Genomic DNA, 16,741 nt, shown 5'->3' on the forward strand with positions numbered 1-16,741 from the left:
CAAGCGATGTTGCTGTGCTGTCGCAACCGGGCCCAGGTGTGTGATCTGCTGGATCGCTGGACCGCTGAAGTGGAGGAGCTGGCTGCGGTCGTGCGGGCGCATGAAATAGAGGCCATGCTGAAGGAGCTGGTGAGTGATCCATGCCCTTATGTCCCCGAGGGACCGGCCGCTGCGGCTGAAGGACCCGGTCTACTCCCGGCCCCTGCAGGGCCCGCACCATCGCCTGTGCTGGCCGCCCTCACTGCCTCGCTCAGCCCACCGCACCCGATGGGGACGCTGGAGTCTGTGCTGATGCCCCGCCAGGGCCCGGAGGCCCGAGAGGATGCCGGCCAACCAAATGCCGGAGCGGTTAACTCAGAAAAACCGATGGCGGTCCTCCGTGCACCTCGCCTGCCACTGAGGAGCCACAGGTCTGGGCTCAGCTGGAAACTGTACCTGTCCTCTTGGACCTCGCCATCAGCCCCCTGGAGTCAGATGACAGCGGCTCAGGGGCTGACACAGAGCCTGTTTCAGAGGAAGAAGGAGTCTTCGGCTTGTATGATATGGAGGCCACCTACATTCCTCGGAGTGGAAATAATGGATGCCGGGCGGCCCTTCCCCGTCGCGCCTGCCGTGTGCTGGAAGGGATGGAGCATGTATTTCTTCACCTGGAGCCGGGCGAGGAGTACGGAAATGAGCAATAAAGGCAGCGGTCCTCCGTTGCAACCCAGTTGTCCCCGTTGGGACCATCAGCACCATGTTACCGTTTTAAGTTTTAATGAATGAATGAACAGTAATTACCCAAATACTTCACCTGATTGCCGTCCGTAAAGATGAAAGTTGTCCCCGTAGGGACTTTATGTGTTTCCACTAACCCCCCTTCCAGAGACAAGGCCGAAAAATTGCAGGCCAACCACGAACTTGTGGCCTTGTAAATAATTTGTTGGGCTGTGTTCCGTTGTCGCCTCCGGAGAGGCAGATTGGAGGAAGGACCCGCAGCAGAGCAGGCTGGGGTCCGGTCACCACCAGGACCGGTGACCATCCTCGGGGGGTCAGGGGTCCCCCTGGACGTGGGGTCCCCTGAAATGACAGCCGGGTGCGAGACACCGTTCCCGTTCCCGCTTGGGTAACCTGGAACCGAGTTCCTGCTTCCAGACTGGGGAAGAGGGGTGCTGCCCGTTTCTTAGGGGCAGCATTAAGGTGTAGGTTGCTTGGGTGGGGAAGCGGAGGAACATGAACCCGTCCGTTATTAATAAAAATGTTTTTACCGTTAGTAACGTTTAAGAGAAAAGCCTCCCATAAGGGAAGAATTAAAAAGTATGCTTATTGTTTATATGTTTTTCTATGTTAACCTATATTTTTCAGAAATAAAACCGGTGATGGACGGGCAGCCTGCGGACGGTCTGCATTTCACCAAGGGGGAATGTGACGCCCTGGACTAGCCAGGTAGTCACAAACACAACATCACACACACCCCCTCCCCTGGATGGTCAACACCAGTCAAACAAAATCCTTATTGCCTCCCTCCAGGGTCTGATGTCCACACCAGGTGGGGCGGAGCCAGGTGGTTGGCTCCACCCACCGAGGAGTTCACAGGCCTGGAGGCGGGAAAAAGCAATTAGTTTTAAGTTTAGGAGTTGATGAGTGAGGAGTTGAGTTTGGAGTGGAGAAACTGCTAGTGTCTGGGTAGGAGCCCAGGCACTGTCAGCAAGGTCGGCAGACGGTGGTGGCCGTCTACAGGAGGTGGTGCAAGTCAGCGGAACCGTAGGACCGGGGATGGGCGGTGGCCCGTCGGTACCGAACCGGGGAGCAGATTTGTACCAACCACAAAGGCAGGGCCATCGGACCCCGACCAGGCTAGGAGCCGCCGATAACGGTCAAATCCGAGAGTGACCGGAACCCCAGGGGTTCCCTAACACCCAAGACCCGACAGAAGGCAACAGTCCACACAGTGAGGTTAAAAAGCCACCGCCATAGGCTAGAGATACAAGGGCCAGCGCCTGCGGGCAAAACGGGCTCCTTCGATACATACACGCCGGGGAACAGACTACCGTTGGGAAACCATCGAAGTCAAGACATTCTACAAAGGTGCAGGGAAAGACAGCCACCATCAACCTGTCCGGGGAGAGAAAAGACACTGCAGCTGGCTGCGGGACCCGTCCATCCAGCCGTTTAGTTTACCAGGGACTCTGTGAATCTGTGCCTGAGTGAGTACAGCAGTGCCATCCGGCACTGCGCCACGCTGCCTTCGCAACCCTGCACCCCAGCTACCCTGCCTCCCCGTATCACCACCGGGCCCCAGGATCACCAACCCCTGCCCACGGAGGTGGAACCAACATCCTAGCTGCTCCCTTCCATCGCTCCCGGGATCCCCGTCACCAGCAGCGGTGGTGCCCATTATCACCACGACCCGTGGGTGGCGTCACGGACTATCTCCCCAAACAAACCCCCCCCTTTCACTCGTGGGTGAAGAGCGCTGCTCGAGTCCCCGGGTCCGGCCCACCGCTCGAGCCACCGAGCAGCAGCAGAAGCCCCGGACCCGAGCGTAGCGAGCGCGGCCCCTCCGCCCGCGACACTAGCGGCATCGCTAGCGATGTCGCAGCGAGTAAAGTGGCCTTAAGGCTATGTGCCCACGGGACTCTGTACCCATGGATTTTGCTGCTGAAAACCTGCGGATTTATCTGGATTTTCTAAATAAATCCACAGTTTCTAGCAAGTACAGACACTTCCCATGTTATCCTATGGAATTTGGGGACCGCTGTATCAATGGTGTGGTATGTGTGGCTGCGGGAAATGCTGCGGATTTCCCGCAGCCACACGTAACTGCACGTCAATTATTCATGCGGAAATATCTGCGGAATTCCCGCTCTTCCACTATGGAGATACAGGGCGGGAATTCCGCAGGAATTCTGCACGAAATTGGCACTGTTTCCGCAGGTTTACCGCAACAACTCCGCAGAAATACCACAGCAATGGAAAGCTGCGGATTCTGGGGAGCAGCTGGGGTAAACCTGCGGACGTACCTGTGGCAAAATGCGCGGGTACGTTGTCAGTGGTCAAATAGCCTAAGGATAAGAATTTGCGGCAAAAATTGTACACCATTTTACAATCTAATAAAAGTAAATGTTTTTTTCAGAATCCTATTCACATGCTGCGGAAAAAATTCACAGGAAGATGGAAGTATGGCCCGGATTTAAAATCTTCAGCATGTTCAGCATTGTGAGGATTTTCATTGCAGATTTCACCTTATGCAAAGCTATGTAGTATAGTGGGATAAAATCTGCAACAAAATCAGGATGGATTTGTGAACTTTTCTGCAACGTGTGAATGTAGCGCCCCACGGGGCAGGTGGTTAACCTACTCGTCGCCGGGCCTTTTTGGGCTGGGTCAGGCGTTATCACGGGGTGGCCTTGCCTGGTTCCGTTGCCCCGAGGTGTACAGTAAATAGAGGGGGAAGTGGGGTATTGGGAAAAGTTTGTCGTGGCGCCACCTACTGCATGCGGCCAGGAAGTAGCCACCGCTGCAGGGTGCCTCACCGGGGCAGGTGTTATGGCAGCCGGGATGGTATCGCTCCCCACAGGCGGAGCGGGCCCCAGGTGGATGATGAGGGTTATAATTGCCATTGGTGCCTAAGCGCTGGACCTCGGCGCCGATAAGGTCAAGCCAATAGTCTCTGCGGGTTCAGGGTCTAGTTTACTCACAACTTCAGCTGCCAGCCCAGTCACACTGGTCACTGCCGTGATGGGCTCCGGTCAATCCCAGATCCGGTAAGGGGTCACCACCGGTGTTTTGAGAGAGAAGGAGTGAGAGTCCTATTTCTAGGGTGTCCCCCACCGCAGTTAGGTACCCTGGCTGAATTCCCACTCCAAGCCCCTGGGCCCAGTAAGTCCAAGTTTTCCAAAGATGTCTTGCCAGAACTATGATCCTGACAGGTCTGTTCTTCATGTGCGTGTGTGGTACCTATTTCTACTCCAAGTGGAACCCGCCCCCCAGGTGGCTGGCTTCAGTGACCAGGAAGTCCCATGTTCGTATGGCCACCCCCCTGCCTACCCTGAGCCAAGCCACTCTGTGTGAAGGCTCCTGAGCTGTGTGTAGTGTTTGTGAATGTGGAACACCGGTGATTAACCCCCTCCTTACCTGAGATAGATACCGCGCCCTAATTGGGTACCTGTGGTGACCAGAGCCTCAGGGGCGTCACATGAACATGCCCTAAAAGGCATTAATAGGGTGAAATTGGCAATGAGAAGTTGCACAAGAACAAGCTCCCAAAATCCAAATTCCCCCCTCCCTACTCTTCACCACATTGTGCATAAATCACAGTTAACATCCACATGTTTGCCACTGTTATAATGAGGAGACCCACTTAATTTACGGGTTGTTCAGAGTGTTTGACTCCATGGGTGTTTTCCAGAGACAAAATTGTGACTATTCCCGTAGATGAATTCCCAGGACTGCTCTCTTATCAATAACACTGCAAACAGGGATTACAGAAAGGTGGGCTTTATTATGATTATGGGCATGTAAGTGACTCGCCCACCCCAGGGCTTTGGGACACCCGGTGCCGGGCCGGACTAGTCCGGGGGTACTCAGTGGTGGCAGGGCCCGGCTCCGTGACCCTGGCGGGGTCAACTAATATGGCAGTTGTGGGGGTGGTAATTAATAATAAAGTTTGTGGAATATTCGTGACGCCACCTGTGGATTGCGGCTATGGAGCCGCCGCTGCTGAATGGGACCTTCGGGGCTCATGGATTAGCAGCTGGGATGGTTCTGCTCCCCACAGGTGGAGCAGAACCATCTGGACGGAGCAGTGGTTGCCCGTTGGCTCCCCACCAACGGGCAACCGTTGGTGCTTATTAAAGTCTATAGTGCTTGTGTGGCTGGTGCAGTGCAGGGAGAAATAAAAGAGGCAACACCAGGGGGTGCAGTTTCAAGGTTTTACTCACTGGTTCATGGCTGCAGAGAACTGGTCGCCCACTGGTGTGTTGTGATCCTCTGTCAGGGACCTCCACCAATCCCGAGTAATTCTGGAAGTAAATGCCGGTGCACCCTGTTGTGTCTCTTTCCTCGGCTGTCTTCAAGCCTTGACCTCTTTGGATAAACCTGTCTCAGCCTCCACTGTAGATTCTGGACAAGAAGGCTTGCCTGGATGGAATCTTGCCCTCTTCCCAGGGTAGCTACGGTGGGATGTGGCCCTGGGCGCTTGCAACCACCCCGGCCTTCAGTGTTTATTTTGGAAATGTCTCTCTTTCCTTGGTTTCTAGGGACCGTCCCTGGATGCAGCCTGATCCCTCCACCCGATGTTCCAGTGGAACAGGCCACGAGCTTGAAAACCTTTCAGTGGCCCTGGAATCTGCTCTTTTCAGTCTGTGGTGTCACCTGGGCCTAGCTGGGCCCCAGGGTCTCCACCAGGAAGTTTCACTTTCTGTTGCTTTTCTGAGGTATCAACCTCTCTCTCTCTCTCTCCTCACTTCTCACTCCTCTCAACTCACTCTACTCACAAACTGAATTTGAACTTCCTGTGTCTGCTCTTTCTTGCTGTTGGCTCCTCCCACTTTCCCTGTTGCTAGGCCCCAACCTATGGGAGAAGGGATGGGTCTTGCGGCCCCCCCAGCATGCAGCATGTGGGGTAGCAGCCACTATCCCCGGTCCCAAAATATGCCTAACAATGGGTGTAGTGTGAATTTGCCTGTGAACCGGCGTTTACTCCTGTCCTTACCCAGGATGGGACTTCACACCTCTGGCTGGGGTGCAACGTCTCTGTGGCGACGGATTCCTCAGGGGCGCCACATAAGCTGTGGATCATGAGCTAGCCAATTGCACATTAGGAAGTGAGGGAAAGGAACTTTCAGCTCCTATAGTGCTGGCAGAATGTCAATGTAAAGGAACTACCCACTCAAAAATAATGGATAGCTAAGTTACAGAGTATGAGAATCAGAACATGTGCTGGACACGTTGGATTGTTTTTAGGGCCCATTTTCTTGGGTCACTTATTACTGACAATTAGTAAGTATAAATGAAGAAAAAGAAGAACAATCTATTGCAATCTATTGTTTATTATTGATCTGGATTGATGGCAGCATTGAAAAAATACTTTAGACATATAACTGGAAAATGTAAATAGGCATTGTCACTTGAAAAAAGTATGGCTTCATGTTTCCTACAAAATACTTCAACAGCCTCTCAACCTCTCTCAATTCAGTCATGGAATATGTAATAAGTTATAATCTATGTACAACCCTTTTTTAAAAAAAAGACAAGTGTTCTTTAGCTACTTAAATGGAATGTAATACCAAGTTTTTGCTATCCTGAGAGAAGCATGATGTAGGTGCAGAGACCCTGACTCCAGCAATGTGTCACTTACTGGGCTGTTTGCTATCGTTCTGATAAAACCACTGTGGTCTGAGCTTTGTGTAGCCCCTCCCCACCACTGATTGGCAGCTTTTTGTGTCCACTGTGCCTAGGTGTAAGGCTGCCATTCAGTGGTGGAGGCAGGGTTATACAAAGCTCATGAATAAGAGGGCTATCTGGCAGCAGGATTGCTAGTACTTATTGATAACCTCCTGCTAATAAAACTTTTATTTTATCAAAACTACAGCAAACAGCGCAGTAAGTGACACAGCACTGGAATCAGGGTCTCTGTCTCATCATTATGCTGCTATCGGATTAGTTGGCAAAAACTGACAGATTTCCTTTAAAACTGACTTTTTGGGGCATGGTTTTAAAAAAACTCTGACCCTTTTGTGGTTTAGCTTTTGGGACTATTCCAACAAAGTAAGACTGTTGACAAGTATAACCCATCTCACAACCTTTAATATACATATGACCGTTAACAACCTTACCTTATCTCCAGGCTGTGGTCTCATTATTGACACCCGACTGTATCCTTTTCTCAGGAGAACCCACAAAGCATCAAGTTTTCCCTGTAAAGTCAGAAATACAAGAATATATTAAACACATGTCTCTCTAATAGAATGCAGAAGTGAAGAAAGGCTCTTCATCGAGAATTATATACTCTACTATATTTGAGAAGAACAAGTCGATTCACAGATCCCTGGCCTGGAGGCAACGTCAGTAATCTGTAGCCCGCAGATGGGAACCCTGGGAATCACGTCCTATCTACTGGTATTCTGTGTGCCTTTATTGGTTAATAGGCCTGGGCCGGCACAACATTACACAGCAATGATAACATTGCGCTGAGCACAAATCAAACAAGGAGTCTGGAATTACAGCACATAGCAAGTAGATAGCAGGATGGCTCATCTATGGCGGTCGTGGAATACTGACGTGGCTGTTGGACCACGTTCCTATAATTTTTTTTGCTCATCTCTCATTCCCAACATTGTGCATTTTACCAATGTGCCATAAATACTATTATGGTTGTACCATGGTAATGCAACTCAGTCCTTTTCCAATAACCTAAATGCATTAAAGTGACTATACTTTGACTTTAAATGGGTTGTTCAGTACTATATAACCCCATCTTAACTGTTAAAGTGAGCAATGTGAAAAAAAAAACAAAAAAAAATGTTGGCACTGTGTCTCGTGTTGGTTACGTAAGACTGCACGCCAATCATCAACAGCAAATACTGCAGCCGATCAGCGGCTGCGTGACATAACAATGTCAACATCAGAGGTAAGTATATGTTCTTGATTTATCATTTGGAACACTTAAATTACTTTCCTTAAATAGACAGGATGAAAATAAACATGTTTGCAATTGTGTTGCTTTTCCTATCTGCTGGCATACTCCAGCAATGAAAGCTTTTATCTTTCGTAGTGTTCAGCAGGTTTCCATGGAGCTTAGCAACTAGTGCCCATCAAGACCCTGGCTGAGAATGGGTAGTAGTTAGATTCCAAGAGAAGAGATAACTCATAACAAACCAGCCACCTCTCTGCAGCCCATTGATTTTTATGCAGCAATTAGCTTCTCAACTTCTTCCCCCTCTCTCACAGTTCAGGTCTCATCATAGTCAGAAGCCTCTGGAATGGCACCCAGCAGTACTAATTATTGCTCTCACTTATGGTGACTCAGAACAAGAAGTGACCGATTTGACAGACTGTCACTCAAGGACAAGCACCCACCCGTAAGAAATCAGGAAGTAAAGGCCCCGTTACACGTAACAACATCGCTAATGAGATGTCGTTGCGGTCACGGAATTTGTGTCGCACATCCGGCCACGTCGTTGCGTGTGACACGTACTAGCGACCGCTAACCATGCAAAATACTTACCAAATCGTTGATTGATGACTCGTTCCTGAGGCAGCACACATCGCTACTTGTGACACCCCAGGAACGACGAACAACACCGTACCTGCGTCCTCCGGCAAAGAGGTGTGCGTGAATTTCATGCGGCTGCTCTCCGCCCCTCCGCTTCTATTGGACTACTGCGGTGTGACGTCGCTGTGATGCCGCACGAACCGCCCCCCTTAGAAAAGAGGCTGTTCGCCGGCCACAGCGATGTCGCTAGGAAGGTAAGTATGTGTGACGGGTACTAGCGGTATTGTGCGCCACGGGCAGCGATTTGCCCGTGGCGCACAAACGATGGTGGCGGGTGCTTTCACAAGCGACATCGCTAGTGATGGCGCTGCGTGTAAAGCCCCCTTAAGAATAGGCTACATAGCTCTGAGCTGCTCAAGAGACAACTTGAGATATTTAAAGTGAACCTGTCAGGTACAATATGCACCCAAAAGCACGAGCAGTTCTGGATGCATATTGCTATTCCCTGCCTAACTGTTCTGTATACACTAGCATGGATAAAGGACTCTTTAGAAAAATTATTTCTAAAGATTGTTTATTATATGTTAATGAGCATGGGGACTAGTCCCAGGGGTGTTTGTTCCCTTAGCTAGTCAGCCCACATAGCATGGTAACATGCCCCTGTGGGTGTACTAATATGTTAATGAATGTGCAGCGCCGCCGCACATACCTCACTGTTCATGGCGGCCACAAGAGGATGGATGTGTAGCACTCAGGGGGCAGGGGGTAGTCAGGCATGGGTCTCGTACCTGCTTTACTCGTCACCGGGCCGGTGTGGTAGTCTGGGATGCCACGGTGGCCTGCCAAGCTTCATGCCCCGAAGTGTACACCAATAAGGAAGGAGGATGATGGGAGTTGTAGTAGGAAGATTGTCGTGACGCTATTCTCCGGGGCGGATGGCAACAGCAGTCGAAGATGGTATCGCTCCCTACAGGCGGAGCGGGCCCAGCGTAGGATGGTGAGGGGAGTAGTGATGGCGAAGGCCTTTGGTGCCGAGGCGCAGGGTGGCCCTGACGGTAATAAGAGTCCGAGTCAAATGCTGCGGTTCCAGGTGTCTTTACTCACTCTTTGTGCAGCTCGCCTGGGTAGTAGTACTGGTCACTCACTGGGATGAGCCCCGTCGACCTCGGATAAGTTAAAAGCAGTCACCGTTGTTTGAAAGAAGAAAGTCCTTTTTTAGAGTTGCCCTTCCAGCAGTGAGGAACCTGGGCTGAGCACTCCGCTCCAAGCCACAGACCCCGTGAAGAGAAGAGAAGAAAGTGGTGGAGGTATCGTGTCCCAGAACTGTTGTCCCGGGTAGACTGACTGAAGATTGTGAAAGTTGCTCCTACTTCTACCCCAAGTGGAACCCGCCCCCCAGGTGGCTGACTTCAGTGACCAGGGAAGTCCCATGCCTCGTGATGGCCACCACCCTGCCTACCCTAAGCCCTGTGAGAAAGCTCCTAATCTATATGTAAAGTGTTAATGTGGAACACCGGTGATTAACCCCCTCCTTTCCCAAGGCGAATATCGCTCCTTAAATAAGGGGCAATACTCTGTGGTGACTGAGGCCTCAGGGGTGCCACAGTCTCCCACAGCAAATGGCAGCACTCCTGGGCTGCAACTATATGCAATATAACAAATAACATTCTTCCCTTTATGGGAGGCACCATCAATAAACAGTTTCAATATTTTCAACAGTTACCGTTCAGCGGTATCATCATGCAATTAATATCAAAATTGGCACATGGAAAACAAAACAGTTATTCTTTCTTGGCTGCTGGTGGTGCCAGAGGGCTGGGCCCAACCCCCTTGCTCTGGGCACTCAACGTACACCCACGGGAAAAGTGTCCAGCTTTATTGCAGCGCTGGCAGAACGGTTGCCCATCAACATCATAATGATCAGGAACTTGTGGCAGCAGGGCTCTCCCGCATTGCCACCAGGGGAGATCATCAGCACTAGAAGCCAGTTCCATGGTTACAGTTCCTGTTTAGATTGCACTGCTTTGGTCAAAGTAGCCATACCTTTAATTAGTTCCAACATGCGGAGCTGAAGTTCGTCATTGGAGGTTCCCCCCGCAGTTTATTCCTTGGCTCCTACTCGCACGGATGTAGTTGGCTATAATCCTGGTTGCTTTAACACAATGCTGCCACGATCCGGTTCACGCAGTGCTCGGATGGCCCGATCTTTGAACTATGAGAAGCTGAGATCAGGGCTTTACATAGATACAATGTGCATTTGGGTCCGGTGGGTATCGGACAGAAGCCCCTCGATGAATTGATCAGTCAGCAGGCGGTTCTTATCTTTCACCTCCTTCGGGTTCATTTGCTGAACAGCTCTTATAGCCTCCTGAAGATTTAAAGCATAGTCCTGAATACTCTCTTGGACCTTTTGCTTACATTCGTAGAACCGCATTTTTATCTCAGCTGCTGTACGAGTATCAAATGTTTCCTTAAGTATTGCCAGAATGTCCTTTGCTACTCTTTTATTAGTCTCCGGCCAAGATTTGACTTTACATCGGGCTGCCCCGGTCAATTGACCAATAATGACACTGTCCTTCTGATCCTCCATCAAAGGGAACACCCGGAATAAACTGTAAAGTCTCTCCTTGAAACCAACCAAGGTATATGCCTCCCCGGAATACTGGGGGAGCCACGTTGCCCCAGGAAGATATGGCATGGTAAATGGCTGCACCGGAGCTGGGTCCATTGCTGCGGGTCCACCAACAAGGACGGTTTGGTCTCTTTCCTCCGTGGACATGTCTCTGTCAGTCTCCAGTTTCCTCTCAACTGCTGGCAGTGGGGCTCGTTTTGGCGCTCTTTTTGGGCTCCACCCACGCTTTCACGCTCTTTACAAGTACCACCCACGACAACACGCCTTTTCCTTTCCCGCGCAAAATGACTAATGGCGACTTTCCTTTTTAAGCAAAAATATTAAACACAGTCCAGTAAGGCGCACAGTACCCAGGTTTTTGGCCTGGGCATGATATCCTGTTCGTGATGCCAAAGTGTAGCACCCAGGGGGCAGGGGATAGTCAGGCATGGGACTCGTACCTGCTTTACTCGGGCTGGTGTGGTGATCTGGGATGTCGCAGTGGCCTGCCCGGTAGAGATGAGCGATGTTCAAGTCGAACGGTTCACCAATTTCATGTTCGAGTGATTTTGGGGGGTGTTTGAGTCGTTCGACGAACTCAAACGATTTGCTAAAAGTGCGGCAGTTCGAGTTACGTTCGAGAATGGTTCGATCACCAAAAAAGTGGCTTTTCACAGTAAGTATGTGTGCACGTTGCGTATCTGCATGTATACCGCCCCATGCTCGGCAGGCGAGCCGCTCGGATACGGACCTTCAGTGGGTGGCTCGAGGGTCTCCGGACTCGGGGGTCCTGCGGTCACTCCAATCAAAAAGGGGGTTTGTGGTTTGGGGACGTAGGTGTACGGCCAGAGCCGTGTTAAGTTCGTGACGCCACCCACGGGATGTGGTGAAGGTGGACACCACCGCTGCAGTTACGGGGCACCCAGGGGAGATGTTTGGCAGCAAGTTGTTAACCCCTCCATGGGCAGGGATGGTGGCCCTGGGACCCGTTGGGAGTGTTTAGCGGTGCAGGGAGATGGGCGACCGGAGGGTGCTGATGTTCTCACTATTAGTAAACACACGAGTCTCTGGTAAACCAAGCTGATGGTGGTCGGTGCCCACAGCCGCCTGCATTCTGGTCCCCCACCCAGCTGGGGGTCTCTGTCTTTCTCCTGCACCTGTGTGTGATGGTGGACTGCCTGTGCTTGCAACTTCAGGAGTCCGCTCCCGGCTTGTGGTTGCCTGAAGAGCCCTTTGCCCACAGACGCTGGCCCATGGGATCTCTGAGCCGTGGCGATGGCTTTCTATCCCCCTCATTGGGCTGTTGTCTTCAGTTGGGACTTTGGGTGGGACAGGACCTCAAGTCCTGGCTGCAATCAGTTAATTAGCTAGCCCCCAGTGGCTTCTGGACCTAGCTTCAGGGTCTGACTACCCCCCTTTGTGCTCCGGTTTCCGAGTCGGTTCCCCGGGTCGCTACCGGCGGGCCACTACCCTGTCCCGGTTCACCTCGGTTCCACCGAGCCTTCTTCCCGGCTCCTGCAGACAGAGGCCTCCGTCTGCCTCCTAGCCAGAGGTACCAGGGCTCCTACCCTAGCACCAGCTCAAATTGGGTTTTCTCTCCCTTGCTCGAGCTGCACACAGCTCCAGCCCACACACCTCTCCAACTTGAACTCTAGACTGTTGTGTTTACTTTCCTGCCTCAGGTTGTCTGAGACTCCTAGGTGGGCGTCTTCCAACCGCCTGGTTCCGCCCCCTGGTGTGTCCATCAAGCCCTGAGGGGGTGACTACAGTTTAAATGTGTTTGGCTGTATGTTACCTATGAGGGACAGGTGTAATGCGGGGCCCTATCTGTGACCACCTGGCTGGCCAGGGCGTCCCACACGCGTCCCGCGTCCCCAGCACAATCCCTCTCTCTTTCCTACTCACCGATCACGGGTGCCTCGCTGCACGGCTGTCACAAATGAAAATGGCTTCCGCTTCATTATTCAATCAGGTATTCCGTGCCTTCACGGCCCACCAGCGCCCATGATTGGTTGTAGTCAAACACGCCCCCATGATGAGTGACAGCTGTCTCACTGCAACCAATCACAGCCGTCGGTGGGCGGGTCTATATCGTGCAGTAAAATAAATAAATAAATAAATAATAATAAAAATAAAAAAAATGTGGTCCCCCCAATTTTGATACCAGCCAGGATAAAGCCACACGGCTGGAGGCTGGTATTGTCAGGATGGGGAGTGCCACGTTATGGGGAGCCCACCACCCTAACAATATCACCCAGCAGCCGCCCCTGGAATTGCTGCATCCATTAGATGTGGCAGTCCCGGGACTCTACCCAGCTCATCCCGAATTGCCCTGGTGCGGTGGCAATCGGGGTAATAACGGGGTTAATCATAACAAGCGTCTCCCTGAGACACCCTCAATGATTAACCTGTAAGTGAAAGTAATGAAACACACACAGCGAAAAATCCTTTATTTGGAATATAACACAAAAAAACCCTCATTTACCTCTTTATTAATCCCCAAACAACAACCCAGGTCCGAAGTAATCCACACGACACTGTCAGCTCTGCTACATGAAGATGACAGGAAGCCCTGTAGAACACGAGCGCTTTGTGTCCTCTCCACGCAGCACCTGAAGTGAGCCGCGCTGTCACCAGAGACTTCACTCTTCAATCCAGACGTCAAGATAACCAAATCTTCCTATGTTCCTCATAGGAGCCAGTGGCTCAATGGTTAGAGCTACTGCCTAGGAAGCATTAGTTCATGAGTTCAAGTCCCAGCCGCCCCGGTAAAGAATTCGATTTATTTTTAATTTTAAATTATAATTATTATTTATTTATAATTATAATTTAATTTACTTTAATTATGCACTGAGGGGAGGAGCCGGACATCAGCTGTGAGCCGTGGGCCACACCTCTAAAATCGGAGCAGTTCACGGAATGAGGCTGCATTGCTCTCTCCTCTCTCTCTCCTCTCTCTCTTCTCTCCTCTCTTCTCTCTTCTCATCCTCTCTTCTCTCCTCTCTTGTTCTCTCTCTCTCTTTCTTTCTCCTCTCTTTTCTCCTCTCTCTTCTCTCTCTCTCTTGTTCTCTCTCTCTCTTTTCTCCTCTCTCTTCCTCTTTCTCTCTCCCCTCCTCTCTTCTCTTCTCACCTCTCCATCCTCTCTCTCTCTCTTTCTCTCGCTCTCTCTCTTTCTCTCTCTCTTCTCTCTCTTTCTCTGTCTCTTCTCTCTTTTCTCTCTTGTTCTCTCTCTCTCTTGTTTTCTCTCTCTTTCTCTCTCTCTTCTCTCTCTTTCTCTGTCTCTTCTCTCATTTCTCTCTTGTTCTCTCTCTCTTGTTTTCTCTCTCTTCTCTCCTCTCTCTCTCTTGTTCTCTCTTGTTCTCGCTCTCTTTCTCTCTCTTTCTCCTCTCTTTCTCTCTCTTCTCTCCTCTTCGCTCCTCTCTCTTTCTTCTCTCTCTCCCTCTCTCTTCTCTTTTCTCTCTCTTTTCTCTCTCCCTCTCTCTCCTCTTTTCTCTCTCTTTTCTCTCTCTTTTCTCTCTCTCAGACCTGGCGATGATCAGCTGATGCGGTCACCTGACGGGATCAGCTGACACTATTAGTTGAGCGGTGATGCCATCTTTTTACCGCCCGGCCGGCTAAACTATCAGCAGCTGCTGTTGGACAGGAGACTGCACAGAAGTGCATAGTTTTTTTTTTTTTTGCACTGATGCATCAGCTGATTGTATAAAAGCCGTTTATACAATCAGCTGCTGTGTCATGTGATTCAGGCCCTTGAACCTGACACATCATCTGATTGCTTTGCCTTCCAGCAAACCGATCAGATGATATTGGATCCGGATTGGACGGTGCGGGACCCTTGACCCAGGATTACTGCGGAGGGGGGTTCTTTATTTCAATAAAGATGGAGTCACTAATTGTGTTGTGTTTTGTTTCTAATAAAAATATTTTTTGTGTGTTGTGTTTTTTTTTATCTGCACTAGAAATTCATGGTGGCCATGTCTAATATTAGCGTGACACCATGAATTTCGGGCTTAGGGCCAGTTGATAATATACAGCTAGCCCTAAGCCCATTATTACCCAGCGAGCCACCCATCACCAGGGCACCTGGAAGAGTTGGATACAGCACCAGAAGATGGCGCTTCTATGAAAGTGCCATTTTCTGGGGCGGCTGCGGACTGCAATTCACACAAGGGGTGCCCAGAAAGCTTGGGCACCCCGCGCTGCGGATTCCAATCCCCAGCTGCCTAGTTTTACCTGGCTGGACACAAAAATTGGGCAAAGCACATGTCCTTTTTCTTTAATTATTTCATGAAATTCATGAAATAATTAAAAAGAAAAAGGGCTTCCCTATATTTTTGGTTCCCAGCCAGGTACAAATAGGCAGCTGGGGGTTGGGGGAAGCCCGTAGCTGCCTGCTATACCTCCCTAGCATACAAAAACATGGCAAAGCCCACGTAATTTTTTTTTGGGGGGGGACAAAAAACTCCTGCATACAGTCCTGGATGGAGTATGCTGAGCCTTGTAGTTCTGCAGCTGCTGTCTGCTGTCTGTCTGTATGGAGGAGAGCAGACAGCAGCTGCAGAACTACAAGACTCAGCATCCTCCATCCAGGACTGTATGCTGGAGGGAGAGGCAGGGGGAGCAGAACTGCAAGGCTCAGCATACTTTATCCACTAGTGTATGCAGGAGAGCAGACAGCAGCTGCAGAACGACAAGGCTCAGCATACTCCATCCAGGACTGTATGCAGGAGTTTTTTGCCCCCCAAAAAAATGACATGGGCTTCGCCATATTTTTGTATGCTAGCCAGGTACAGCAGGCAGGTACAGCTGCCCCCAACCTCCAGCTGCCTATTTGTACCCGGCTGGGAACCAAAAATATAGGGAAGCCCTTTTTCTTTTTAATTATTTCATGAAATTGTTTTAAAAAAAAATGACATGGGCTTCGCCCAATTTTTGTGTCCAGCCAAGTACAACTAGGTAGCTGGGAATTGGAATCTGCAGCACAAGTTGGTCTGAGCTTTCTGGGCCCCTCTGCTGCGAATTGCAGTCCACAGCCGCCCCAGAAAATGGCACTTTCATAGAAGCGCCATCATCTGATGCTGTATCCAACTCTTCCAGCAGCTCTGAAGCTGGGTGGCTTGCTGGGTAATAATGAGTTAATACTAGCTTGTTAATGTCAGGCACGTTTGACCCGGCCATTAAGAATCTCCAATAAAGGGTTAAAAAAAAGACACCACACAGAGAAAAAATACTTTAATAGAAATAAATAAACAGACACACTTAGAGACTCCATGTTTATTACTCCCTCTCATCCCTCCACGATCCATGGTCTTCTGTCTTCTTTCTCCTTCAACCCATGCAGCTCTGCTACATCAGACAGCACTGCATGGGAGGAAGACGCTGCTGCTCCCGTGCAGTCTATTCACTCAGTGAGTGAGCAGAAGCTCCGTGCTGTAAGCGGTGACGTCATCGCTGACAGGCAGGTTGCTATAGCAACGGTGATCTCCGTTATTCACTGGCTGTGGCATCCAGTCCTTGCATGTGGGCTGACTCTGTAAAGAGTTTTGATCATGCACACTAAACTGATGCCGGATGTAAGCTTCCTGGCTTCAGGGAGGTACAGTGTGCATGACCGGAAGTGCTGAGGACTCCGGATCATGCCCAGTGCGCATCCGTCCTCTGACGGCCGCCTTGAACAGTGAGGTATGTGCGTGTCGCTGCACATTCATTAGCATATTAGTACACCAACAGGGGCGTGCTACCATGCTATGTGGGCCGCCGACTAGCTTAGGGAACAAACGCCCTCGGGACTAGTCCCTGTGCTCATTAGCATAAATAATAATACTTTTTAGAAATACTTTTTCTAAAGATTTCTTTATGTATACTTCTATAGCCTGGGACAGTTATGCAGGGATTAGCAATATGCACCCAGAATTGCTTGTGGTTCTGGATAC

The 16,741-nt window shown here is 50.4% G+C and overlaps 1 protein-coding gene across 1 annotated transcript in view; it reads right to left on the reverse strand.

Moving 5' to 3' along the window:
• The window catches only part of ANTXR1 (ANTXR cell adhesion molecule 1), a 336,918-nt gene that overhangs the window by 25,092 nt on the left and 295,085 nt on the right, over positions 1–16,741 (reverse strand). The window contains exon 17 of the mRNA XM_075346171.1: positions 6,819–6,899. Coding sequence (XP_075202286.1) covers positions 6,819–6,899 — 81 coding nt within the window. The remainder of the gene's footprint in view (positions 1–6,818; positions 6,900–16,741) is intronic.

Source organism: Anomaloglossus baeobatrachus, chromosome 4, assembly GCF_048569485.1.
Source record: "Anomaloglossus baeobatrachus isolate aAnoBae1 chromosome 4, aAnoBae1.hap1, whole genome shotgun sequence".
Taxonomy (NCBI): Eukaryota; Metazoa; Chordata; class Amphibia; order Anura; family Aromobatidae; genus Anomaloglossus; species Anomaloglossus baeobatrachus.